A 27,681-nucleotide genomic window follows, 5' to 3' on the forward strand; every position below is an offset into this window, starting at 1 on the left:
AGAAGCCGTTCCCTCAGGGGGTTTGCACATGCACCAATTTGTGCATGCGCAAACCATGACTATTGGGGATGGGGATGAATCAGGCCCTTACTGCCTATAATCTATATGAAACTACTGTAAGGTATGTTTAATAGCATTGCTATGTTGGTTTAATGATGATTTATCTTGTAGAATGGAGTCTACAGAGAAATGTGAAGCTGTGATTTCTCACTTCAATGGCAAATACATGAAAATGCCCCCTGGTGTCCCAGGTAAGCAGCAGGGCCCATTGCAAGGCCACCACTCCTGTCTGTAAGCACAGCGTTCAGTACAGCTGTACAGTCACTCACCAGTCACATGTTGTTTGGTTGGACACTGTCACAGGGATGCAGGCCAAATGGTTTATCGCTGTCACAGAACCCCAAGGCGACTTGTAGTATCCATGTGATTACTTAGTAGTGAGCTGCTGATAGATAGGGCATTGTGTAACCTAGTTTCAGATGGGTTCTGGCCTGCTATTTTACACTTGTTAGGAGGCATTTATTAAAACTGCCAACCAGGTCATTTAGGGAAACACTGTGAACTAACCATCATTTACCTAGTATATATATATATAATTACCGTAATTGCCAGATTAGTTGCTATGGTTTATACTCCCTTGTTTACTCAGCTAACTCTGCACTGTGTCCTCTTATAAATTCATATTAATACCATGCTACCTATGACAAACGATCAGACCAGTATCCTGTTTCCATGTTATTCAGCACTCTTACATTTAACACGTAGTGTTATTCAGCGCTCTTACATTTAGCACGTAGATGACCAAAGTTCAAATGGTTGTGCTGAGCTAATATGTGCCAACCTTCATTTTCCAAACGGTTACAGTATAGTGGTGGCACCCCCCCAGCTCCCCAACGTGCGGGCACCAGATCAGTGCCCTGTCAGTACCTGGAATCAGAGTCTGACCTAATAACTGTTATATAACTTATTCAGGTACAGAATTGGATACGGAAGGCGAAGGGGGTAGTAGACCTATTAGAATACCCACCATCAGCACTCATGACCCAGCTGAACAAAATAGGAATAAGAGGATCCATCTCATACTGGTATAAGATATTGATGGAAGTACCCCAAAATCCTTTAGCATGTCTAAATGCATGAACCATACAGAAATGCGGGTTAAATTATTAAATAGATTATAAATCGTGGGCGCCGTTCTAGGAAACAAGTACCTTTTTTTCTATATTGAAACATTTAATAAAGAAATTAATGTTAAAAATAAATAACTTATTCAGAAGCGCATTGGCAGTATATTATATTACAAGCTTACTAAAGGCAACAAATGTTTAAACCAAAAAAGGGAAAATCTCGTACCAGTATTTTAAGGATCTATTCTATCAGTCCCCACACAACATATATTTTATTGATATCTTTAATATTTCTGTGGTGCTACTACTGAATTTCATCATCCAATTATACTCGTGCACATTTCCAGATGACTGACAGATAATGGGCAGTATTCAATGAGAATACTGACGACGTGCAGCGAATCCTGTTTAGGATTCGCTGCACATTCGCCACTGCCCGCTGCGTTCCGGAGCCTCGCCGGCTCCAGTATTCAACGAGTCAGGGGCTCACTATCCCTGACCGGCGAATTTTAACTCCTGCGGCGATGCCGCAGGGAGCCTGAGGACGGCGGCAGGCAGGGAGATGGAAGTCTCCCTGCCTGCTCCAGAACGTTTGTGGGGGAGAGGTGGGCTCCCCGGGTGCCAGGCAGCACAGGCTGCCCCCCAGGGGTGCCAGCAGGAGACCGGGTATATTCACTACACCCGATCATGCATATGTAATGATCGGGTGCAGTGAATATATGAATATCTAATGAGCGGCTCGCCTCCGGCCCCCTGCTGGCTGGTCTGTGTAAATAAAAAAAAATTATTTATATATATATATATATATTTTTTTTAATTAAATATATATTCATGTGCTTACAGCACATGAATAAAAATAGCATGCCCCTCCTCAGAATAAAATTCCTGATTTTTTGACACCAAATGTAAAAAACAAAACACTTTATTTTAAAAGTTCACATTCCACTTCACCATAAAAAGATAGCGATTGCTACTCGGTGAATCATGGCGAAAAAACCTTGAAATGTATTCGCCATCTGGTCATTGAATAGGGTGATTCACCGTTTTAGTCAAAAATTCGCCTTACAGCACAAAATCGCCATAAAAACATGGCGAATCAGCCTCATTGAATACCGCCCAATGTCTAGTCAGATAGTTAATAGGTAGACACCAAAGTTCATGCATAAGTGAGACATTGACAAAAGTTAGACATGCATTAGACATTGACAGAAGTTAGACATGCATTAGTTAGACAGTGACAAAAGTCGGACATGCATTAGTAACGCTCTCAATATCCCAACAATGACTTATTTTTTAAACCGATTTGTTCATACTTTACCATCCCAGCGGGCATAGAGCAAGAACAGAAACAAGGTTTCAAAACATGTGTTTATCAGGCACTGAATTTAAATGCCAAGCAATCATTTTCTTGCACATGTTTAGTGCCAGTTACATATCCTGTCCCCAGTAGTGCCAGTTACAGATGTCCCAGGAGTGCTTTTAGCAAGAAAAAAAAAATGACATTCAGGAAACTATGGATAAGGTATAATTTGGATAAGTAAAGAGCAACGGAATATGCTGCGCTATATAAGAAACTATAAATAAATAAGGGATATTTGGATAAGGGATACTCAACCTGTATTTTGTCTTATGGATTTATGGTAACTCCTATTAGCAACATAATGTAGCATAATTTAGCAATGCTTAGATCTCGCTATCATTCTGTACAAAGGAAATATGTATTATATAATTTTCCAGAATCCTCAGAGTGATGATCTTGATTATGGGGTACCCAGTCTACATGGCTATATTCTATTCACCCATTGGAATTTGCTTTAATGTAGTTATCATTAGTCTACCAGTATGACGACAACATTCTGAAACTAGTGCTAGGAACTTTCCACTTTAGCATGGACTCCTGAATGATTACATGATTCTTCCTTCCACAGCACCCCAAGATCCCCTCCTTTGCAAATTTGCCGACGGAGGACAAAAAAAAAGGCAAACCCAGGGGAAATATATTCAGAATGGACGTGGCTGGCCACGAGATGGAGAGACGGTAATTCCAGTAATGTTTTCCATTGCTTTCCCTTTAATCAGTAATGATTCTCATGTGTCCAAATGGCTTTATCTTTAAGTTTTTAATAGTATCACTTTTTTCTTAAGGGTGGAATGACCTTAACCTATGATCCTACAACTGCTCTGCAGAATGGGTAAGATACTCGCGAACATGATTCTTTTATCCAGGCAACGTGACTGAATATCCATTGCATGGCTGATCATTACCCTCTAATTGATATGCAATGAAGGGGACAATGTTCTTGTTACACAGCCCAGGGGATTCTGCCATATATATCTATATATTCATTGTTATTACCAGTTATTTATATAGTGTACACATAGGCCCTTATTCTAGAACACTCGCAAAGGCAAATTTCTTCTCAAAAGGACAAAACCATGTGCACTGCAGGTGGGGCAGATGAGATTTAGATTTGGGTGAGGTATTTGGTTTCTGTGCAGGGAAAATACTGACTGCTTTATTTTTACACTGCAATATAGATCTCGCTTTGAAGTAAAACCCCACCCAAATCTAATTCTATCTGCACAAGTGACATCTGCCCCACCTGCAGTGCACATGGTTTTGTCCATTTGAGAAGGAATTTGCCTTTGCGAGTGAACCAGAATAAAGGCCATACTCCACAGCACATTGCAAAGAGTATTTGGCCATTCACATCAGTCCCTGCCCTATTGGCGCTTCCATTATATATTCCCTTCCACATGTACACGCGCACACATTCAAACTAGGGTTAATATTGTTGGGAACCAATTATCCTACCGGTATATTTTTGGATTGAGGGAGCAAACCGGAGTACCCAATGGAAACCTAAGCAAGCACAGGGAGAGTACCCATGAGCTCAGTGTTCAGAGGCAGCACTGCTAACCTTTACACCATCCATGCTGCCCTAAGAATAATACTCTCATACCTGGAATCAAACACGGATTGCGTGGGTGCAAACAGGAATGCTAAGCCCTAGACTACAGTATATCATCTGTATCAGCTGCCATTTGGGAATACCTTTAAGTAAGCCTTAGTACACATGACTTCTGATTATCTCTCAGTCTATGAAGATAATTTACAAGTGCAAAAACATATGTTGTGTAATACATGATCAGCTTTGGGGGCCTGATTCAGATCTTATCGCTGATCTGCAAAGTTGCAGATGACTGCGAGTAGATAGCAGTCGCCCAGACAGAAAGAAAATCCACCGTTTAAATCTGCAAAGGAATTGCAGATCGCTAGCCGCTTCCAAATCCATACGCAATTCAAGAACCATCGATTGATTTTTGCAGTCTGTGAAAATGTGAGTAAATCTGACCCTAGCGGTCATCTGCGACACAGGCAGGCTGATCGAGGCTGACACTGACGTTACAGACCCTCCCTTAAAACGCCAGGGCACGTCTGTGTTTTTTCGGACGCTTCCTGAAAACAGCATGTGTCCACCCCCTAACGCCAGCTTCCTGTCAGTCAGCCTCCGGCCACATTGCATTTACGATCCATAGGCAATTTCTTTTGCTATTTGGGGGCACGCATATGCCCTAGGATCCATACAATTGGAAATAGTGATACAAATATGTGGGTATTTACAGACAGTTATAACGGTAGGAGGGCCCAGCTTTCCAGTTTACAATATATCCCTATAATCCTGTTAATCCATATAAATCAGCTGTGTGAGTGGCAGAAAATCTTCATATAGATTGATACCAACAATTCTGACTACTTATTTATTAGGGATCTCAATATATGTCTTTACATTTCCTAGGTTTTACACCACCCCATACAGTATTGCCCCTAACCGGGTGATCGCTCAGGCAGCCCTCTCCCCGTACCTGCCATCACCTGTTTCTTCTTATCAGGTATTTAATTACAATGGCTAAACCCGAGTTATACGTTCCGTGAAGCAAACTGTACCCGTCTCATAGTGTGTGGGTTTATTCGCAGGTTCACAATCCCTCCTGGATGCATCATCAGTCTTACCTCATGCAGCCTGCAGTGAGTACTAAGTCATTTCTCATGTTTATAAAGCAAAACACCAGCCTCCTACCTCCTTTCTGACACCTCTCTATCCGTCTGATACCTCCCCTCGCATCCACTTTATTCACTGCTCTGCCGCTGATGCCACCTTCCTTTTTGTGCCCCAAAATATCTGTAGTCCATTGTGGCACTGCCAGGACATTATACCAAAAGTCTAGATGGCCAGTAACCTTAAAGAGCTCCCCCTATTAAATAAGGGAGTCTGGAACAATTGTGATTGAAGATACCTGGTTTCACCTGGTGTTAAGAGATTTCTCCATCAATGGAATGTCGCAGAGTAATGCAAATATAAGTACCGATATATCGGCGACATCACCCGGTGCACCGGAAAGCAGAAAAATGCACGGTGTGTTATATTGAAAAGCCATAGAGATTTTTTTTATCTATATCAGTGTATCTCAGCCCGGCTGCTCAGGGGCTGCTAACAGCACACAAATATATATATATGCTTGCTTTAATATTCACAGATTGATTTTATTATCCTGCTGTCTTCACCCACAAATATACTGAAATAATTCCTGATATAAAGTCCCCGAGGACTGGAGTTGAGAACCACTGATTTAGAACCATTCTTTTCAATGTTCTTGCATAACTGGAAGGTGGCTAGGCATTGTGGTTGTGTGCACTGTTGCCCCTTGAACCTTCACTTTTTGGTAGGGTACTGTCCTCACTCCTACTATGGACCATGCTTATTCCATCCAGCCTGCTTCCATGATGGGACCTCTGGCTCAACAGCTGGGACACCTGTCGCTGGGCAGCACCGGAGCGGTAAGAATCCACTCATATGTTGTTTACAAATAAAAAAGGCTGTGTGTGTGTGTGTGATTGGCTGTATGGAAATCTAATTATTGCATAAAAAAATTGAGGTTTCCAGAACATCCAAGTCTGTAATAGTGAGTAGAAACATTAAATGGGAGCGATTTGGGGAATCCTTGTCTTAAGTTTTCGTCTTAACCATTTTGATTGTCCTGATGAATGTTTTGTTTGACTTTAGTACATGCCAGCTGCAGCTGCTATGCAGGGGGCTTACATCCCCCAGTACCCGTCCGTGCCTTCTACTGTCTCCATAGAGGTGAGTTGCTGTTAGGATGGGAATGGTGGGATCAGGGGGTAAGATTGTACAATGCAATCTGTTGGTTCTTATTTAGGAATATATAGCTACTGTATGTGCGCAAATGTTCCAGAACATCCCAATATGTTATTTAATAAGCCCCATTTTTTGGGGAGATCTGGGGGGAAATGTAATAGGATGAGAGATTCAGAAAGTGAGAGATTCGGTAAGAAATCTCCAGTTTTTTAAAGCGGCAATCATTTACACTGCAAAACCAGTTTGATTTCATAATGTAAGTGATTGCCGTTTTAAAAAACTGGAGATTTCTTATCAAATCTCTCACTTTCTGACCCTCTCATCCTATTCAATTTACCCCTGAATTGCATGTTAGTAAATAAGCCCTGTTTTTGGAGATCTGAAATGCTGCTTGTTTCCCAAAGCCGATCATTTTTCTCTTTGTTGGTCTTGCTTGGTTATTTTTGGTATTGACAATAACATAGACTATTTGCCTTATAAAATAAAGCATAGAGTTCATTTTAATGTGCAGTCTAATGTCGGGTCACACAGGTGTACTGATTTTTAAGTGTTTCCAAACAAATGTACATCTGAAAGTTACGCGATTATGTCTCTCACAAGCCTTGGGTTGAGATGTATCAAACCTTCAAAACCGAGATTAAGGGGGTGATTCAGGTTGGCTCGCAAAGCACCTTTGGTTTGCTAATGGACAAATCCAGGTGCACTGCAGGTGGGGCTGATGTAGCATGTGCAGAGAGAGTTAGATTTGGGTAAGTTATTTTGTTTCTGTCCAGGGTAAATACTGGCTGCTTTATTTGTACTAGATATTTGCACTATAGATATCACCCCACCCAAATCTATCTCTCTGCACATGTTACATCAGCCCCACCTGCAGTGCACATGGTTTTGTCCATTAGCAAACGAAATGTGCTTTGTGAGCCAACCTGAATCACCCCCAAAGCTCCAGCCAATCAGCTCCTTACTGGCTTGTTACTGGCTCTGTGTGTTTGTGGAAAAATTATAGTTAGTATCTGATTGGTTGATACTTTATCACTCAAGGTTGGATTCATCTCCCACTTTTTGATCCATTGAATACATTGCCCACCTATGATACATTGCTTACTTCGTATGAGCGCTGGCAAGATTTTTACACTATGAACAAGCCAGTGGCTGTTCTATGATGGCATATGTCCATGCATGATTTGCTGTTATTATGCTATGTAGTGGGGATTCCGAGTACTAGTGTAATCCTTCTGAGTACCATTAATCCTTCTGAGTACCTGTACACTACCAGCACTTATTTTTGTCCTCCTCCATTCACCATACACAGGAAACAGACCCAGTTTCTTCTTTATGTATATCTTTAGATAACAATGTATCATTGAGTATAAGTAATAATATAATGGGGAAGATCCAGTCAGAATGCATAATGGAGTAACTTACACTGTCATGATCTTGATAGACTCCTACTTATTTGTTTTGCCCAGGAGAGCAGCGGGCAGCCTCAACAAGTCGCTGTGGAAACCACCACAGAACATGCCGCTTATTCATACCAGTGAAAGAAAGCGCAGGTAAGAGGACCAGTCCAAGTATCTAAAAGACTGTAGGGGAGATTCTCTAAGCTAAAAATGCGGTAAAACCCCCGTTATCGGGGTTTTTACCGCATTTTGGGATGCTGTAAGCATCGCCCGCCGGGTTACCGCGGCGGGGGCATCGCCAGAAAAATCTGGCGATGCCCCATAGAAGCCAATGGGCTTCTATCGCAACCCTCCGCCACCCCGCGCCGACCCCCCGCCACCCCCTCCCCCCTCACCTGTGTCCGGGCAGCACAGCGCAGTGCTGCCCGGACCTGTGACCTCCTCCCTGCACTGATCCTCTTCCGGGTGCAGGGAGGAGGAGAGCCCGGCGCAGCAGCAGCAGCGCCGGGTGTGGGAGGGCGGGGAGAGCCGCCGGGACCTGCTGGGACCCGGCGACTCTCACCGCAAAGGACAGCTCTTAACGCAAGAGCTGTCCTTTGCCTTAATTTTCGCATATGTTACAGCATATGCGATAATTAAATATGCGATGGGCGGCGAAGGGGGGCGGAGATTCTTAGAGAATCTCCCCCTGTGAGTTGTTACAGTATCTCACCACTCCAGTAATCTGTGCCTGGCTGTAGGGCATCAGCCAGGGGCATTATGCTTACAGCCACACAAATCCTCTCAGTAGTACCAAGTTGCTTTTGCATTCGAGTAGAACCATTGTTAGCGACAGCTGAAATCACCCACTTGTGACGCAATCTCATCTCGGATTAGTGGAAATGTGGACACAGGATTTCACTCTGCAATTGCGCATTGGCATGCATTCACATTTTGTACATCAACTAGTGTAGGTATGCTCACTCCACATCACCACACCAACTAGTGTAGTGCTCACTTGGCAGCAGACCACACCAAGTAGTGTAGTGCTCACTTGGCAGCAGACCACACCAAGTAGTGTAGTGCTCACTTGGCAGCAGACCACACCAAGTAGTGTAGTGCTCACTCAGCAGACCACACCAACTAGTGTAGTGCTCACTCAGCAACAGATTATACTAACTAGTGTAGTACTCACTCAGCACTAGCCCCACAGCAACTAGTGTAGTGCTCACTCAGCATCACATCAACTAGTGTAGTACCAACTTAGCATCAGACCACACTAACTAGTGTAGTGCTCACTCAGCATCAGACCATACCACCTAGTGAAGGGCTCACTCCTCCTTAAACCATACCAATTAGTGCTCACTCAGCAGCAGCCCAAGAATGACAAAAAATTACTAGATGGCATTTAACAATCAATTCATGTAGGAAGAAAAGGAGCCAAAAAACTGTCTGACTGAATAGATATAAGGCTGGATTTATTATTTATTTATTAACAATTTCTTATATAGCGCACACATATTCCGCAGCGCTTTACAGAGTATAGTTGAACACTCACATCAGTCCCTGCCCCAGGGGAGCTTACAATCTATATTCCCTACCACATATACACGCACACAGACATTCTAGGGTTCATTTTTTGTTGGGAGCCAATTAACCTACCAGTATATTTTTGGATTGTGGGAGGAAACCGGAGTACCCGGAGGAAACCCACGCAAGTACGGGGAGAATATACAAACTCAGCACATTTAGAGCAATGGTGGGACTTGAACCCATGACCTCAGCACTAGATGTACTAGTGTCCGAGTTAAACGGCTGTGCAAGTTGCCATCTAGTATTTTTTTTTGTGAATCTGGGGCTGAGTGAGCACTGCACTAATTGGTGTGGGCTGGTGCTGAGTGAGCCCTTCACTAGGTGATGTGGTCTGATGCTGAGTAAGCTTTAGCCTAGTTGGTGTGATGATGAGTGAGCAGCAGCCATTGAATGTAATCATATCTGTAGTTATAATGTCTTTGAGGGAGGAGGGGAAAGCAATTTATGGCCATACGTGTAGGTCACTCCAGCTTGTGCTTTTTTGTTATGTTTTTTGTAATTTTTTTACTGGGTAAGTGTTACATAAACATTCTGTAGCATGACATAATACCGCAAGATGTTTCCTCCCTCCCATAATTTACATGCATACCGTGTTCTAGCCAGCGACTTGAGGCTCCTTGTGAATATATACTGAAAAGGTATAATTTCTTTGTCAGGTTCACATGTGGGAATGAGTCAGCGCAGGAAGTGACCAGATGGAGATCTGCGGGGCTGAACATGAGGTTTTACTGAAAGCGGGAATAACTGAAAAAGAAAAAAAAAACATGCTGGGGGATGAATGAAGAAAAAACAAAACAATTTATTTTTCTTTCTTTCTTTTGCAAAGAAGCATTTTTACTGCAATAAACTTTAAAACTTCCAAGGAACCAAAGCAGCTAGAATAAGAGAACTCATGAAACCTTATAAAAACCAGAACAGACTTTGAAATCTAAAAAGAAACAAAAGAAAATAGAAAAAGAAGAAAAAAAAAGAAAAAAGATAAAAAAAGAAAACAAATCCAACAAAGCAGAAAAAAAAAACAAATTCTATTTTAATAAAGAAGATTTTTTTTGTCATTTTTTTACCGTAGAATATTTTTTTTTTTTTATTTAAATGCGTGCCGTACAAGGAAAGTGCAGTACCAGGACATAAGCGGCGGATCGTTTGCGAAAGAAAGACTGTAAAGGGGAAGTTGCAATTTTGCTGCCTGTCGCCATTTTGTTTTTCATTTTTTTTCTTTTTAAGGACTGTGTGGCTGGATTTTGTTTGTTTATTTTGGGGTTGGGGAGGTTGGGTGGGGCTTATTGGGGAACATGAGGGGTGCAAGTGATATGCAAAACAGTTTTTTGAAAGGTGATTTTATAATTTTGCTTGCATTTTTTTGTTTATGTTTATTTTAGTTGATTTTATTTTTCCCAAAAATGGAAGCCATGGTAAAGAGTCCCATAAATCAAAATGGATGCCAACATTGTAAACGATAAACCTGTAGGATTTTTGGAAGGATTATATATATAGAAAAGCAAAAAATTGACTGAAAATCACAGAAAAGTAGGCCTCTCAGCTGCACAAAAGCTTCTTACTTCAGAGTATAGGTAATTTATGACTGCATCAGTACACAATTGGTCTCTAAGTTACTTTGGTGTGTAAGTTAAGAGAAACATATATATGACTTATTATTTATTTTCATCTGAAGTTTCTGGGCAGCTTTGTAGTCCATAGTGAGATACAGTATGCTGGCCTTCATAGGAATACTAACATTAGGAAGCCTTGAGAAACAGTGAGTGTGTCAATACAACTACCTTGAGACCTGTGGGTTTTTTTTATCATGTTTTTCTAATAGCAGGCTTGTAGGTTTACAGAACTAACGGATCCACCCTCATAAGTACTTCCAACAAAACCCATGTAAGATAGATTTACTCAAATGTTATACATTGTAGATGCTTTATATTAAAATGTATGATATTTCTCCCTCTAAATCACTCAGAGAAATATCATAAATTTGAGGCAGTGATAAGGGAGGAAAAGTGAGCAAGAGGAGAAGTGGCCCATGGCAACCAATCAGCACTGAAGTATAAAATTATACAGAGCAGCTGATTGGTTGCCATGGGCCACTTCTCCTCTGGCTCACATCTCAGATATCACTGCTTCAACCCCCCAACCCCAGTAACAAAGCGCAAAAGGTCAAAAAATGACTCTTAAGATGCAGATGTCAGTCATAGAATGAATCCTATGGACTGTCACTTACCTAAGCTATCTCATATTCTCTCATGTGCTTCTCTAATTTGCACAGTAACTGTTACAATGGTCTATTTTCTCCTCATTTTGCTTTAGACATCTGTTTGGGTTTTGTGAGGGTGTGCGCATGCCCCCTGGTGGCATTTTAGAATATTGCAGTTGTCTAAGGATTCCAGTTGCGTTCACTGGTTCTAGTGGGTCATCTTAATGGTTTTACAATTGTGTGCTGCTGTTTTCTGTATGTAGATGTTGAAATATAGTTTTACCATGGAGCTGGATAGTCTTCCTAAAAGATTCCCTGTTTCATAAGCGCAGATGATAAGCTTGCCAGGGAAAGTGTGACATGAGGCTAGACTGAATACTCAGCCTGTATAATAACTATCATCAACCTCACTCACCTTACTCTCATATGTTTGTTTGTCTTCATCATAAGCTTCACATTGTTCAGGGTGGTACAATCTTACCAGTTCAGGTTCTTGGTTTGGCATGGCCTACCTTGTGACTACAACTTTAGGTCAGTGAAAGCTGCAGTTTGGGAAGTGTACAGGAGACAAGCGTCAGATTTCAATGACATTGACTGTAAGTGTAGATAACATGTTTCTTGGGGTTTTCTTAAGAGGGCTTCCAAATATTCTGCATCTACTTACTCCGTATAATGTAAATAAATGTTCAGGGCATTGAGGGATAAGTCTGATTTTAATGTTTGTGGGTTTTTAATACATTTAGGAATAAACTATTGCGGCTTTGCGATGACTGTATAAAAATGTTGTATGTAGAAGGAAAATTGTACATGTCTGGGTCAAAGACAATGAGGGAAATGGTCACTTTGTCACATATAGATTGGCATAACCTCATGTAGGCAGCACTTGGCTTTGTGACTTAAGCTTCACTCTTCCTGGCTGAATTCAGTCTGAAAAACATTGCTCGTTTTGGGGATATGGATGGAACCTGTCTGGAAGTGTTCTCCACCAAACGTTAGATGCATGTCTTTATTATGGGGGCTTGGAAAGATTTACCCTCTCATACTGGTTTTACTGACGAGGGATAGAGAGATAGAATTGTTCTGTATCTGGCAGTGGCTAAGTACATTTATTTTTCCGTCCACCCACTTGGTGTATTAGGAATAGATCTGGCTTTTAAAGCGCAACTATGGCCTACACACAGCAGAGACCGCTCGTAGAAATCAATCGTCAAACTATGAAATAGAGAACAACTGGTGACATCATTGAGGCATGAAGTGCAGAGTGATGTCACTAGTACTTAGTATATTCATAGAGTGAATGCACATTAATAGTGGCTCTACTCACATAATGTCTGTCTCTGCTATGTATAACCAATGAGTACACATTACCAAGTACATATATCATAACATCTTTGAACTTCGCTACCAAACAGTACAAATCCAGTCCTCCTGATTGATTGCCTTTCTTTGAAGAATTTAACTACCTATATCAAGAATGCTTTCATTTGAATTTAATTTTTTTCTGTTGCAATACTCTTTATTTTGTACCTGTATAGTCCTCCTGTTCCAAGTGGCTGCAACATCTAATTTAGACACATCCACCATTCATGTCTTTGAGGCACCATGGGTAATTTTTACAAATATATTTGTGGACATCATAATTGGCTAACTTGTACTTTCTGTGGTTTTATTTTCGGTTGTAGAGAACTGGCTAATGTGGATAATAGTTCAATATTGTAACCAGGGCTTAAAGTGGTCATCCAGAGGTGGGGGAACTCATATCTCTATGCCACCTAATTACCTCCCCTCCCCATCCCCCATTAGGCAGAGACAGGGCCAGTGATAGGGGTTTTGGCATCCCCCTACAAACTAGAATGCTTTTCTGTGAGAATTACTGTGCAGGGCCAATGTGGAGGTTAAAATGTTCCACCCCGTTCCCCCTCACTTTAACCCCTGATTGTAACTTACCCAAGTGTGATGGCTCCTATTGAGGCTATTCAGAATATGAACATGTGTGTTTAACATGAGGACATGTTCATATTAAAGTCTAAAACTGAGTGTGCTATCGCCTGAGTGTAAGGGCTTGTTTATTGCGTGTATCCAAGAAAATAAATGGATTATTTCCATAGTTTGCTGTCAATGACACATACATACAGGCCAGATATTGCTGGTCTGTTATAATAGCTCTGGTGCCAATTCATTTATATGGTGCCAGTAGGCATAGCCGACAGCTCTACACTATGTTCCACCAACTAGGGGATCTGTTGATAATGGGCCTGATTCAAGTCTGGTCGCAATGGATGAAAGCTCACAGTTTACCGATACTCTGTACATTGCACATACGCTGGACCTGTACTGTGCATGTACAGTATGGGTCAATGTCATCCCTCCCAAAGTGGCTGCAGCCATCAGGTGATTGACAGTCTGCAGTCATTTGGGGGCAGGGAGGGATGGTCTCTGTTTTGGGAGTGCCGAGGTCTGAGTCTGTCCTCGGCAATGGAGCTATGGTGGCCGATGTGCATGATCTTCAGCCAGCAGATGGTGTTGCAGGGTGATCTGATGCTGTGTCCTTGGAGGCAGCACTGGATCACACATGCATGCAGGAGCCATCTACTTATATTAGGTGCTTCCTGCTGCAATATCTTGTGCAAGCATTGCAGCTGCTTCTAAGGAAGCAGCATCTATGCTTGATACAAGCGCACCTGAATCAGGCCTAATGTTTGCATTATGTTTTTGCCATTCTGCACACCTACATATGCTTGTCACATCTCTTCTGTATATGTTGTCGCCATACATAATCGATAGCTGCTTGCTGTTGCTAAGAGTAGGGCATTCGCAGGCTTTCCATAAAATTGTGACTTTCCAACCAGAATGCTCCCTGCGACACAGCATTGGATATAATACAGCCCTATGGTAGTCACTCCCCGGGTCATATGTTTTATTTGCCTTTGGAAACTTGGGATTTTGGTAGTTTATTTTCCCTTTATATTACATTACATTGTTTCTTCTGTCAGTCTCAACAGGACATGGAGTTCCAGCCTCAGTACTCGCTAGGCCATAGCCTTGGCTGTTTATTTTACAATACATTTAAGTGTTGCGTGGTGAAAAAGATCGGTGTTACTAATAATAGTGGTCAATTGACACTTGGCAATGAAGTAATAGAAATGATGTAAATAAGCTCATACAGACTACAAATGGGTGTAAAAAGTGACCAATGGAGGATTCAGGGGGGGGGGGGGGGGGTGTACAGTGTCTTTGTACAGTCCATGTTTGTGATTAAGCTGGGTAGATATAGGATCCAATGTAAGGATTGTTTTGTAGAAATAGAAGGATTTGTTTTTATTATGTGTCTGTATTTATGAATATGTTACCAAAGAGTTTGAAAAGCCATATAAAGGGAAAAATAACACTTTCGTCCCTCCATCCACCCACCCCGATAGTGCAATACATTGTGTTTTTGTACATACTTGCTGGTTAGTAAAGGTGCGATTCTGAATGGAATACTGGAGTAGAATACCAACCTCTTTATTTATGCGTGTACATATGTAAGTATGGTGGAAAGTTACAAGTGTCTGTTTGGATCTGTGCGCGTGTTTCATTACTGGCAGTGTTATCATAATTTGTCTTGTGTATATTGTTCCTAATTAATAAGATTATGATGGGTTCTCGTTATTAATAGAACAGTAAACCTCATCCTAGTAAGTCATTATTGTCGCACATTGCAGCACCCAACGTCTGTTACTATGCACGTGCAACAAGAACCTGGAAAATGCATTTTTTCTTGGTACTGGTGCTAGCCTGGCATATATAGTTCAATACTGGCACAGCTAGTCTAATGAACATCCTTACTGTAATGCGCTACTACTTGGAACAGGGCAGAGTGCTGTGTTATTTGTATACTGTAGTCTGAAACATCATTTGGGAACTGCAGCCAATCATTTCACGAGGAATTGATGACATCACTGGAGTGTGGGGCACGGCAAAGCTTTATGCCTCAGGTATGTCACTAATTCATAGTGAAGTCACAAACTGAATATTGGGTCAGACAATAAGGTACTTATATGTTAGTCGGCCGCCCACTAAGCTATTTGCTTAGTTTTCCGCATCCCCTCGCGGGGCACGCCACGCTTCGGGCTCGGTGGCTCACTGCACTCGCCACACTCTATAAACTCAACTCCATTCCGACATGGATAGTGGGGGTATGAGCGTACTACTGTAACTATAGTGGGCGCCCAGTACCGACAATAATATAAAGTACACAGCAGAAATATATCTTTAGTATGCAATGAAGTATACCCGTTATTGGAGACCTACTTGTAATGCTGCAGGGCACATTGTAAACTAACCACAGTCATGACATCTAATGAAGTTCTCATATGTGAATTTATCAGATGGTCTCGTCTTTCCTCACTGAACATCTTGCTTCAACCGTTTCACCTTTTTATTTATTGGTTGATCATTTCTGAATAAAAAAAAAAATCTCAGAAACACGAGGGTCATGAAACAGACCATGTACTTTGGATATATTGACAAACTCTACCCATCATTATGTTTGATATATATATATATATATATATATATATATATATATATATATATATATATTATATATATATATATATATATTATATATATATATATATATTAATATGGCACATGAGATCACACCAATCATCTAAATATATCAATTATTGTTTTCACCCAATATTAGAAACGCAAAAAAACACTTATAAAAAGATTTTTAATCAGAGGAAAGGAGGCTGTAATAGTTTCTTGCTAGAGAAAATATAGTTTGGGCTGGCTATTAACGAAAGCAGGGGCTGGCATCCTTTACCTGTCCGATTGTTGTGAACTACAGTATAGCCCTTAGTTTGTACTATTTTGCCTTGGCTTAGGCAGCCAGAGGAAGAGCATAGAGGAAGTATATCTGTTCTCAGTGACTTCTCTATTGCACATGCGCAAATCACTGGAGAAAAAGCCACAACACCAGTGATTTCTACAGCGCTGCAGTGCTGGCTGATGCGGGACTCCATAGAGGCAAGTATGAATATGTATGCGGGGTGCCCCCACCCCTGGACCCAGGAGACCCGGTACACAGCATGGTGGCTGTGTACCGGGTCCAGGACGAAGTTTCAGACAAAGGGGAAGATGTAGCAAATATTTGAGAGTGATAAAGTGGGCAACTTATCCATAGCACCCAATATCCATAGCACCCAATCAGCTTTTAGTTATCATTTTGTTTTTAGCAAAGACTATAACATGACAGAAGCCAATTTCTCTACTTTACCTCTCTCAATTACTACTAGTTGTATACTGGTAGTAGTTTATTACTACATCTTTGCTATTTCTTTCTGCAAATTGGACAGGTAATCCATCATAAGAAACGAGATCTAATCAGCTTGGCCCATTCATAGCTACAGGAACTCATTATTGTACTGTGCTGGTTATTGTGGTTCTATCCCTCAATGCGATGTTGGGAACTGCCACATACCCGGTATTCTTCTTCCATGCGTGACCGTCACTAGTGCTTTATAGAATGTCTTCCATTTTATGTGCATTGCATACTACCAGGTTATGTTGCTCGGGTAATACTAGGCTATGAGTAATAAGGAAGGCTGGTGCAGAACATGCCAGTAGTTTTGTTAGAGTAACTGTACATACTAGCCTGTTCTTGAATGTGTGAGATATACAGACTGTGGTACATAAATACTGTACCATTGCTATTTGTAAAAATAAGCTGAAGAGCTTCTGCTATTCATGTGATTACCCCCTTAGTGAGAGTGCCTTATTACGTTAGTGTTGTGCACACATGTACTGTAGCAGATGGTGGACATGTGAGAGAGACGATTGGCTGTGTCTTGTCATTGCTGCTGATGTCACTAGGACAATTGTGTACTGTGTATGGTGTATGTGTGTTCCTTTGTGGGAGCAGAGAATTTATTTCTGCTGATTAATGACATCATTGTGAGATTCTGAGGTGAATAAGCTGAAATTACAGGTAGCTTTCCGGTTTGCCATTTTTTTCTTTTTATTATACAGCTTGATTTGGTTCCTTTATTGATTGGGATGTCAGAGTTGATCACCATGTAGTATGAAACATCACATCATAGGACAGAGTTAAACATTGCAGAGCTGGTGCGCTAAAAGGCACATAAAATGCCCTTTATCGCATTTGATGTGCCCAGTGATGGTACTTCATGTAATACCTATAGGCATGTGTCCCGCAAGTCTTGCACTTACTGGCATTGGTTATAGATTACCATTTCTAACACTACACTATAGATACAGATAGCATTATTTCCAGTGCCACCACACTCACATTTTGTTTTACTAGTGTTCAGGTCATTCCCATTGTGACTGCATCACGCTCTGTTCAAGGCATGTTTTGCAAGTTAAGCGCATGGGTGTGAAGTGTGCAATAATTTCCAATTCCTTGAAAACACTAGTAACAAATGCATTTATAAAATAAAATAAAAAAGCTAGTGGGTACAAGGCTTTAGCAAATACACTTTCTGCCAACTTACTCTTTGATATAGCCTCATGGTAAATTATTATTTTGCCAACCAGTAATTGCTTAACTGAAATCTAGACAAAACAATAGTTGATGAAGGGAAAAAAATGAGACTCCAAAAATCTTACATTAGGGCAGGGGTTCCCAATCTTTTTTGAATCATGGCTCCCTAGAGTATCAAAATTTTCACGGCACCCCTATGCCAACAAAAAAAAAAGTATAAAAAATGAAGTAGATTGTGTTTAAATGTGATCCTTAGGTTCAGTTACATGTTTGGCTTTCATGTAGCCAAGTTCATGTATTTTCAAGATCTAAGCATTGCAGACAAGTTAAGCTGTGCACACACGGTCAGATAAAATGCCTGGCACCTAGCAAACACCATGGGAATACACAGGGACATATCTCAGCGTGTAGGACCACACAATATCTGTGTTCCTTCCTGGGGAGAAGACCCTGTTGCTCCTCAGCGAAGGAACAAGGAAAAAAATCCATCAGACAGCTACTGCAGACCCTACCCGATGCAGCTGAGTGGCATGGGATGGACTTCCTGGATGAGCCAGCATGTGGGACTGATCAATATTTTTTACAATTATTTGGCAGATGGGCCATATAATAGTGTATGCCCAACATAAGTATGTGATTACCATTATATAGATTGACATCTTTCTTCTCATACTAGGTCTCATTCATTAAACACTTTGGCCAGCACCTCGAAGACCTGTTTAGAAAGACAGATTTAAATGCAATGTCCTTATATGCCCAGCTTTGCTAGAACACCTTTGATCCTATGCTACATTCCTATACATTTAGCTATCCGTGCATAGAAGTGTTAGTGTAGTCTATTATAAGACCAGAAAAAGATACACAATATAATTCAAATTTTGAACCAGCAAGGTTTGTACAGATACATAGTGGACACCAGGGCCTTGCTGGGTCAGCTGCACCACTGATACAAGTGCACCCAGTTTAATATCTATACGGAATGCATGAAAAGAAATGTGAATTTTGGTAATGAAAGACTTGTTTCAGTTGGTTGCATCAGCATTGGTTTAAACTAGATGATGTGGTCCCTGGAGGATCATAGAAAAGATGGAGCTTGTTGGAGTGAATGGGAACAGAATATTGCTGCTGCTAGCTGGGCTGATGGGGATTTTACTCTGAGTAGAAAGGTGATTTAGTTATCCAATAAATGTTAAGCTTTTCAGCTTCCTGTAGTCTTAGACTACAACTCCAAACATTCTGTCAGCCAATGCCTACAGAATCCATGTTCAGTGATAGCTAGTAAACCACTAGTTACAGGAGCTACATAGTACTCAAGGTGCCCATAGGGTGTGCATTTTTGCCGTGCGATGCGTGCTCCCGCGGGCATCCCGTCGCACAATTCAAAAAGTTATGTGCTGCACATACTTTTTGAACCAGGTACCGATCGCATTGCTTGCAAAGCGATATAGCCCACAACGCACGCGATAATTGCAGCGTGTATGGGCACCTTAAGACAGACATGGTTGTAAGATTGGAGCTAGATGTCTCCATTAAATTGCATGACTTCGAAGATGTTTAACACATGGTCTGAAGAACCAGCTTTGGAAAAAGCAGGCATGGAAGCAGAGGTTATGTGTGCTGCCAGTCTTATGTTAGGGTAGTATTGGACACCAAATGATGAGCAAAAAAATAAAATAAACAATAGCCAAGGTAACTTACATGGGTTCAAATAAAAACTGTTTTTTTTTTTTTTTTTTTAATGTATTTTTTAAGCAGTTTGAACTGGTGCTTTTATGTTTCAATTGTAGCTGCCAAAGTAATTTTTCCCTTACAAGCAATAGTAAAGTCTTCCTCTTTCTCTCTCCACTGTTGTTCCACACCATGAAAGGGGATGTAGGAGGAGGCCAGCAGCCAGGGAGATACATATGTCTTTATTCAAAAGATAGAACTACATTTATTTATTTTTTGTGTGGCTTTAAAACCTTTCTTTTGCTGCTAAGTGTTCCAGAAAGACTCGAACATGCTATCTGACAGATGATACAAACACATTTGTAGGGAAAAGAAGGCATTTGTGAGTAAAAGGAAATGCAGGTTTAATAGTGTGTGATCTAGAAATCGCCTCCTGACGCTTGGGGACATGATATAATTGGGGTGGAGATGTTTAACACTAACTAGATGGTAGAACTGGGGAACCATTTCCCAATAAATGAAAACCATTTTGATTAGTTTTATCTAATGTGGAATTAAATTGTTTTTTTTATGGAGGTTTGTTTTTGCTGGGGAATAATCTAGAGCAAGAAATGTTAGAATAACTAGGGTTCAGAAGACAATTACATGGTTTTTAAAGAGATCATCATTTTACTATGGTCAGCTGTTAAGATGGCAGATACTTTCCACCCTGAATTTAAAAATATTTTTCCATCATGAACCGTCTTGTATAAAGAAAAAAGGACCTTTCACTGGCCGGTCCGGGATAAAGTGAAGCTGTGCTGCTGTGACAAAGTCTTCCACTAGTCAGTTATTTTAAGATGTAACTGCATAATTCAGAAGTACATGTTCAGTGTAGTACATAACGTTCTGCCGGTAGAAGGGGGCCACTGGCCTAAAGTTTGGAATTCAGAAGACTTTTTAATATGCTGAAAAGAGGTTAGGTGCCTTGGACCTGACATGTCAAAAAGCCTCAAAGCCATGCATAGCAAATGAAGTGTCAGGTTCTAAAACTCAAACTTGGCCCATTTATTACCACATATACAGATACCACTGGTAAATCTGATATCCATGCACCATTAAGCGATTCCACAAGTAGTGGCATCCTATTTGGAGAAGTAATAAATGAGCCATTTTGTACCAACTTAAAGCAACTTGCCATATGTTGCGCATTTGTTTATCAACTCTAACGACAAAAATGCAAATTCAATTGTTCTTTAGTTTGTACAGGTTTATTTTTGTGTTTTGTTTTGAATGCATCACAGTTCTCACACTGCTTCTGTGCTCAAATCTGTTTTATTTTGTTTTCTTTTTGCAATGATTTTGTGAAGCTCAAATTTGAAAAAAAAAAAATGTTTTTCAATAAATACATAAATAAAACAAAGTTGTGTAATTGCTTTCATACTCCCTTCCATATGGGCATATTATGAAATGACTGAAAACTTACCATATTACAGAATGAGCATCCTAAAATAAAAAAAGGCATGTTTTTAATGACGTCAATGGACTTTTAAAAACGACCTCTTACCACATCTTCAAATATAATTTGTGCCTTGTGCAGTAATAATAAAAACTGTAGAGAATTTTATTGAACAGATTACACCCTGCACTAGGACGCCCACCAGGAGAACAGCCTGTGAGTGAGCATACTGCAGACTGGGCTAAAAGAGACATTGTATTTTATGTGGTGCAGCAAGTTTAGTATGATTTCCCGATGGTCAAAACTACGACAAGCATTGGCAGACAGTCAAAATACAGACGTTTAAAATGTCAAAAAGTTGATATGTTTTATGGTGTCTGCGTTGATAGGGACACCGTATAAGTGTCTCACATGTTTCGCTGTATTCAGCATACTTCGGGCACACTCATTTTAATCTAACTATGCCCGCTTGGATTGATAAGGAAGAGCAAGTCGGTTTCAAGCCAAACTTACAGTTAAATCCATTGTAGGTTATAGCAGGGTCAGTGATGTAGTGGCTTGTATGGAGAGGACACTGATGTAGTGTAGGGTATAGTGGGATCAGTAATGTAGTGGCAGGTACAGCAGGATCAGTAATGTAGTGGCGAGTATAACGGGGTAGGTAATATAGTGGCAAGTATAACGGGGTAGGTAATATAGTGGCAAGTATAGCGGGGTAGGTAATATAGTGGCAAGTATAACGGGGTAGGTAATGTAGTGGCAAGTATAGCGGGGTAGGTAATATAGTGGCAAGTATAACAGGGTAGGTAATGTAGTGGTGAGTAAAGCAGGATAATTGATGTAGTGGTGGGTAAAGAGGGGTCTGAATAAGGCACAAAGATGTCCAGATGCAACTGCAGCAAGGAAGGCTGCAGTTATGTGTCATTTAGAAATAGGACCTATGATTAGGTGTCGTCCCCCCCCCCCCCCCCCCCCCAAAAAAAAAGACCAGCCTCATTAGGGCTGCTACCATACGTTCCTGGGCTGCTTTTGCATCCCAACCCCCCAGAGCGCCATCTCTCCCACATGTGCTCACAGGATCACATGCAAGCTTACATGTCCACCAGGACTTGGGAAGCACAGAGGCCGATGGGAGCCTGGGGAGGATGCACAAGACTAGCTCCGTCCATTACAATGGCAACGTTTACAAACAAGGTGCACATCTCCCACTGCTAGGCTACTCTAATGACCGGCTTTATGAACCCCGCGTCCTGCTAACCGGACTGCATGCTGCCAGCGGGTGTGGTAGGTCATCCCGACTGGCCGGACCCAGACAGCATGGCAAGCGCGACAAAGCCCCTTGCGGGCTCGCCACGCTATGTTCACCACCTATTCTATTCTCCCTCTATGGGGGTCGTGGACCCCCATGAGGGAAAATAGCAGACGGCTGTCGGGAACCCGGCTGTCAGTGTTTTGACAGTCGGGATCCAGACGTCGGGACCCCATGCGGCAACCGCTGCCAACTTGGAGTCCATGATGCATGCAGCAGCACCCGGATGCCCCCAAGGCAGTAGTCTCATTACCAGAGACCCCTGCACAGACTGCGTGCAGTGGCGGATGGGTCCCCCCGGCAGCTCCCACGGCATGGACCGGCAGCCACCTGTCCTCTTGCTGCTACATTAAAGAAAATACTTCCCTCTCTGGAAAAGCCAAAGACCTGACCAGCTCCCAAAAGCACTATATTAAGACTGGCTTGGGGAGGGTATAAAGGGGAGGAGCATAAATATTTCGGAAGCAGAGATTTTGGCAGCTGTTAAGGGATTTAAATCTTCTTCTGCTCCAGGCCCTGATGGGTTTACTCCCCAATATTATAAAAAAAAAATTACTCTCTTAAAAATATTCTTTAACAGTCTCTTAAACTGCGCTGTTTTTGACCCTTTAACTTCCACCAACATAGTCATAATCCCAAAACCGGGGAAAGACCCAGAGACCGTAACCAATTATAGACCCATTTCTCTGTTAAACGTGGACATTAAAGTCCTCTACTCCCTCTATTGGTCCATCCGGACCAAGTCGGTTTTATAGTTGGCCACCAAGCATTTGAGAACACACGATGCACAATTGATCTAATTCATGCAATCCACCAGTAGAAACTTCCGGTGATGGTCATAGGGCTAGATGCCGAAAAGGCATTAGACAGAATCCAATGGCCTTTTATGTTTTATACCCTGCAATCGGTAGGTATGAGTGGACGATATTTTCAGGGCATCTCTGCTTTATATGATAAACCCACAGCAACTGTGTTGGCCAATGGGTTTGCTTCTCCTATATTTTCGATATTGAACATAACGCCCCTCTTATCTTCGCTCTTTCCATTGAACCGCTTGCGGCACGTATTTGTGCGAATCCCAACATAAATGGCATTCAAATAGGATCTATGGAACATAAGATCTCTCTCTATGCAGATGACGTCACTATGGAGGTTATTCTGGATGGTGCGTAAATTTCCGAATTCTTTCGGAGCGGTCCGCACGCCACGCTGTGTGGACATCGTACGAAGAAACGCCCACCGGACCTCCGCATACGGACGGACTCCCACTAGAAGAACAGGGCGTGTTTACGGACGACATCCAAACCTTGCGTGTGCGGTGGACACACACATATTCTGCACGGTTTTACAGCGTTTGCACGGTCTTACCGCGTCAGAACGGACGGGAACCTGCCTGTACGCACCGATGCGGTGTATTTTCGCAAAACTCACCACTATTATCTGAACTCCGAAATCGGTCACATGACCCACTTATGCAATTAGGCAACCTCATTAAAAAGTGTTTGTTTGGAATTGAAATCAATTAAATCCTAATAGATACTTAAACACATTACTACCACATTCATTACAGACATTAACCCTTACATCATGTGAAGTGCTATATATTCATTGTCACCCCTTTATCTAGGTTTTATGTATGCATATTATATCAGAATTGCACGTGAAATGCAATATTCTACAATGTGCTAATTACTACTAACACATACTAAAGGAAACTTAACAACAGGTATAAACACAGTGTGTGTGTGTATTTTTATAGTACATTTGTGTATTGCAAGGATCTGCACACTACAATAACATACATCTATATACAGTATGTACCTTTTGCTACTTAAAAATATTCTAAACAATTTACACATATACTGTTTAATATAAAAAAAACACACAGACAACTTCTAACTGTGGTCGGGAAGCAGGTTTTGAAAAGGCTTGCCGGACGCTGATTGGCTGAATTCAGCCAATCAGCGTCCGGCAAGTCTTTTCAAAATCTGCTTCCCGCCCACCGCCCGGCGCTTCCTGCCGCCCGGGCGCCGAAACACCTAGTTTCGGCCCTGTATACTTAATCTAGTTTAGAAATATCAATAAACTGTAAACTCTATTCACCTATATGAGGCTACAGATTGTACGCTTGCAGCAGGGACATGTAACCCTTAGATGAGCACGTCATCCCTTTAATCCAGGATACAGATTAAGTACACAGGTTCAGTGGCAGTTCAAATCGAGCTGAAAGCCATCCCCAGAACCTGTGTAATTAACATGTGTCCAGGATGAAAGGGATGACTTTGACACCCTATCTAACCCCTAAGTGTGTCTGTTGGTACCCAGTTTGTTTTATGACTTTATACTATTGTAAAACACAATTGAATCACCAGTGCTACATAGCAAATAGTAGTCGAAAAAATGAATAATGATGCATTATGTATACATACCACTTTCTGCCACCTGCACCACCTCACAGGCCTCCTCCTCCTCCGGCTCCTCCTCCTCCTCTTCATCCCTGGCCTCCTCCACCGCCACCACCTCCTCCTCCACTTCCTCCGGCACCACCTCCTCCAACATCTCCTCCGTCACCTCCTCCCGGGCCTGCCCCGCCTCTGCCTCCTCCCGGGCCTGTCGTGCTCGATCCTGTGCTGTGTTGGAGAAAAGAAACATTAGTGCCAATTAGGGGTCATTGGGGCAGATGTATTAAGCCTTAACAAGCAATAAATGCAAGGGTGATAAGTAGAGATAAATGTCCAGCCAATCAGCTCCTTACTGACTTTTATCAAACAGCCTGTAACATGGCAGTTATGATGTGACATCTGGCCCATTGTATGCATCACAATCAATAATCCTATAGCATTACATATTATATCCACATGACTGGATGTCAAACAGGAAGTAGCACACATATAGTGTATGGCATGTTAAACTCATGAGGAGCCAGTTTACCTTATTGACTTAAAAAAGTTCATGTAAGCAATCATGTAAAAATGTCCATTTATTGTGTAAACACTCACATTGAGCAATCCTGCCCCTGATTTGCTGGAGCAAATCTGGCTGTCGCCTCCTGAGGTCTGACAATTGCCGCTCCAGCTGGGCAATGCTCCTCCGCACCTGGGTGCGTGCGAATATGCGGCGGCGGGCCGCGGCATAAGCATTACGCTTCTGCCTGTTGGTAATAAACGGCCCCGCACGGCCCAGCCTTCTCTCCATAACGGAGACCAGTGTCCTGAGCTCCGCATCAGAAAAAGGGGCTGCTCTGCAATAGGCCGTTATCTTAGCAATGGCACAATTCAACCAATCATGTCCTGTAATTGGTTGTTCACAGTGAAATTTTATAATAACTTTATTGATCATTTTAACATTAACAGCGTGTATGCGCCACAACAAACGGCTAAAACATCGCATAGCCAAACAACACTTGCTGTAGGTTGGCATCGCTGCACTAACCTTTGCAGTACTTAGTATATTCCAATCAGAGAGGGTGAAAGAAGTTTGAAAACCAATGTAATCACCAAACATGGCAGAAAACAACAGGTGAAATAGTGTGCCACAATATACAGTTACACATATCTGTACAAGGTACTACATTAGTCAGCCTTAGTGGTCAGAAAGCAATACACCACTAACATACAAAACAGTGCTTTACCTTTTCCCTTTGCCATGGTGCCATTTATGTACCTAGCATCAAGGCAATATTTATAGGCCTATCACATGTAATTTGGATGCAAGCAGTGATTACTAATGCATGAGTTGTGGACTGGATGAACATATGGAATGGGTTAGTGTCATTTGTTGTACATACCAAAAAAGTGCACAGTACAAATGAACATTCACATATAGATTTTATGTCTGGCCAAAGTTGTAGGTGTTTATTGGTGTTCAAATCTGCCAATAAGTACAAAATCAGACTTAGAAAGTATGCCTGTTTTGGACTTTTGTTTGTCCGCTGGTATGGGCATGGCCTAAGCGCCGCACGGTGTACGCTGTGGTACGGAACGCTGCCGCAAAGAACGCAGGGTGTGGCTGATGTACGCCAATGACAGAAAATTGTATATAAAGGGGTGCTAGAAAAACAAAATGGTGTTGCAAACATGTCTGATTCTCAATCAGAGGGAGAACAGGAGTGTCAGGGCCTCCTGGCTCGCCTGGACTCCAGCACCTCCTATGTGCCCCTCACCAGAGACCAGCCATTGGGAGGTGAGCAGGCAGCTGGCCAATCTACAGTTGCCCAATCCGCAGCTGGGCCATCTTCTGCCTCAGCAGAATCATTGGGAACACAGCAGGTGGCTTCCCAACAGAGTAGCCTGGCCAGCACTTCAAGTACAGCGACTGGTGGCCGTGGCCGAGGCCGAAAGAGGCCAACAGAGGAACCAAGCAGCAGGAACATGGCATTCGAACCGCAGGAGCTTGCCATACTGGTACCCCGTGCACGGGATTGGATAGAGTGTCCACAGGAGAGGTTGACACACACAAGGAGATGGAAGATTTGGGAGGACATAACTGTGGAGATTAATGCGGTAGCTCCACAAGTTCGTGAGACGGAGCATGTGAAGAAGAGGCAAGTTCAAGTGTGTTACATTTGAGCAGAACAAGACCAGTAATGTTTTTAATAGATGTTAGACGGAGTTGGTAAATGGTCGGTCACGTTGCTAGGAGCAACAGACATGATTGCCTTGTCACTTAGTCTATAGTTATTGTAGGGTGAGTGTGAATGTATCTTCTAAGGGTTGGTTTTATAGTTTAACATAATGTAAATTCTGTGGAATGAAGCACATGTTGTAATCTGTAGCAGATTGCAATGGCTGCTACATCAAACATCAGGAGTGATATGTAGTAATATGTAAACTTTGGTTGCAGGTGGCACAACTTCAAAACCAACCTCAAGAAGAAACTGACCAAACGGTGGGAACACAGCCACACCTCTGGGGCTGGCCCCATGCCAGGTCGCCTGAAGCTCACCCCCCTGGAGGAGATGGCTGAGTGCTTTATAGCAATTGAGGAGGTCCGGGGGGTGAGCAACATGGATAGTGAGGCCCCAGTGGACGTTTTTGCTGCTGTTTTAGAAGGTAATTTGTTTGCATGGCATAAGTAGTTTGTACTAATTTTCCATGTGTTGTAATTGTAAGTTTCTCTTTCTTTCAGCAGCATCCCCACCGTTTGGTCGAGAATCTCTTGAGGAGGCGGAGGAGTCAGTGCCACCTGCCACCAGTGGCAGCCATGTGCAGCAGCAGCAGCCAACGGCCACACCGGATTTGGACAGGTGGGTGCAGATGCTTGGGCAGATTCGCCAGCAGGGAGAGTTAGCATCAGAGCGGCTGCGTAGGACCGAGGAGGTC

The 27,681-nt window shown here is 42.1% G+C and overlaps 1 protein-coding gene across 6 annotated transcripts in view; it reads left to right on the top strand.

Moving 5' to 3' along the window:
- RBMS2 (RNA binding motif single stranded interacting protein 2) overlaps positions 1-19,619 on the top strand; it is a 105,376-nt gene extending 85,757 nt beyond the window's left edge. For 4 of the 6 annotated variants that reach the window (XM_083169231.1, XM_083169232.1, XM_083169234.1 and 1 more), the window contains exons 6-14: positions 172-251; positions 3,056-3,165; positions 3,273-3,319; positions 4,928-5,021; positions 5,107-5,157; positions 5,857-5,967; positions 6,194-6,271; positions 7,753-7,836; positions 9,912-19,619. In XM_083169231.1, coding sequence (XP_083025357.1) covers positions 172-251; positions 3,056-3,165; positions 3,273-3,319; positions 4,928-5,021; positions 5,107-5,157; positions 5,857-5,967; positions 6,194-6,271; positions 7,753-7,824 — 643 coding nt within the window. In that variant the 3' untranslated portion in view covers positions 7,825-7,836; positions 9,912-19,619. The remainder of the gene's footprint in view (positions 1-171; positions 252-3,055; positions 3,166-3,272; positions 3,320-4,927; positions 5,022-5,106; positions 5,158-5,856; positions 5,968-6,193; positions 6,272-7,752; positions 7,837-9,911) is intronic. The other 2 variants (XM_083169235.1, XM_083169233.1) reach the window with 2 other exon arrangements.
- The last annotated feature ends 8,062 nt before the right edge of the window (positions 19,620-27,681 follow it).

This window comes from Crinia signifera, chromosome 2, assembly GCF_055691185.1.
Source record: "Crinia signifera chromosome 2, ASM5569118v1, whole genome shotgun sequence".
Taxonomy (NCBI): Eukaryota; Metazoa; Chordata; class Amphibia; order Anura; family Myobatrachidae; genus Crinia; species Crinia signifera.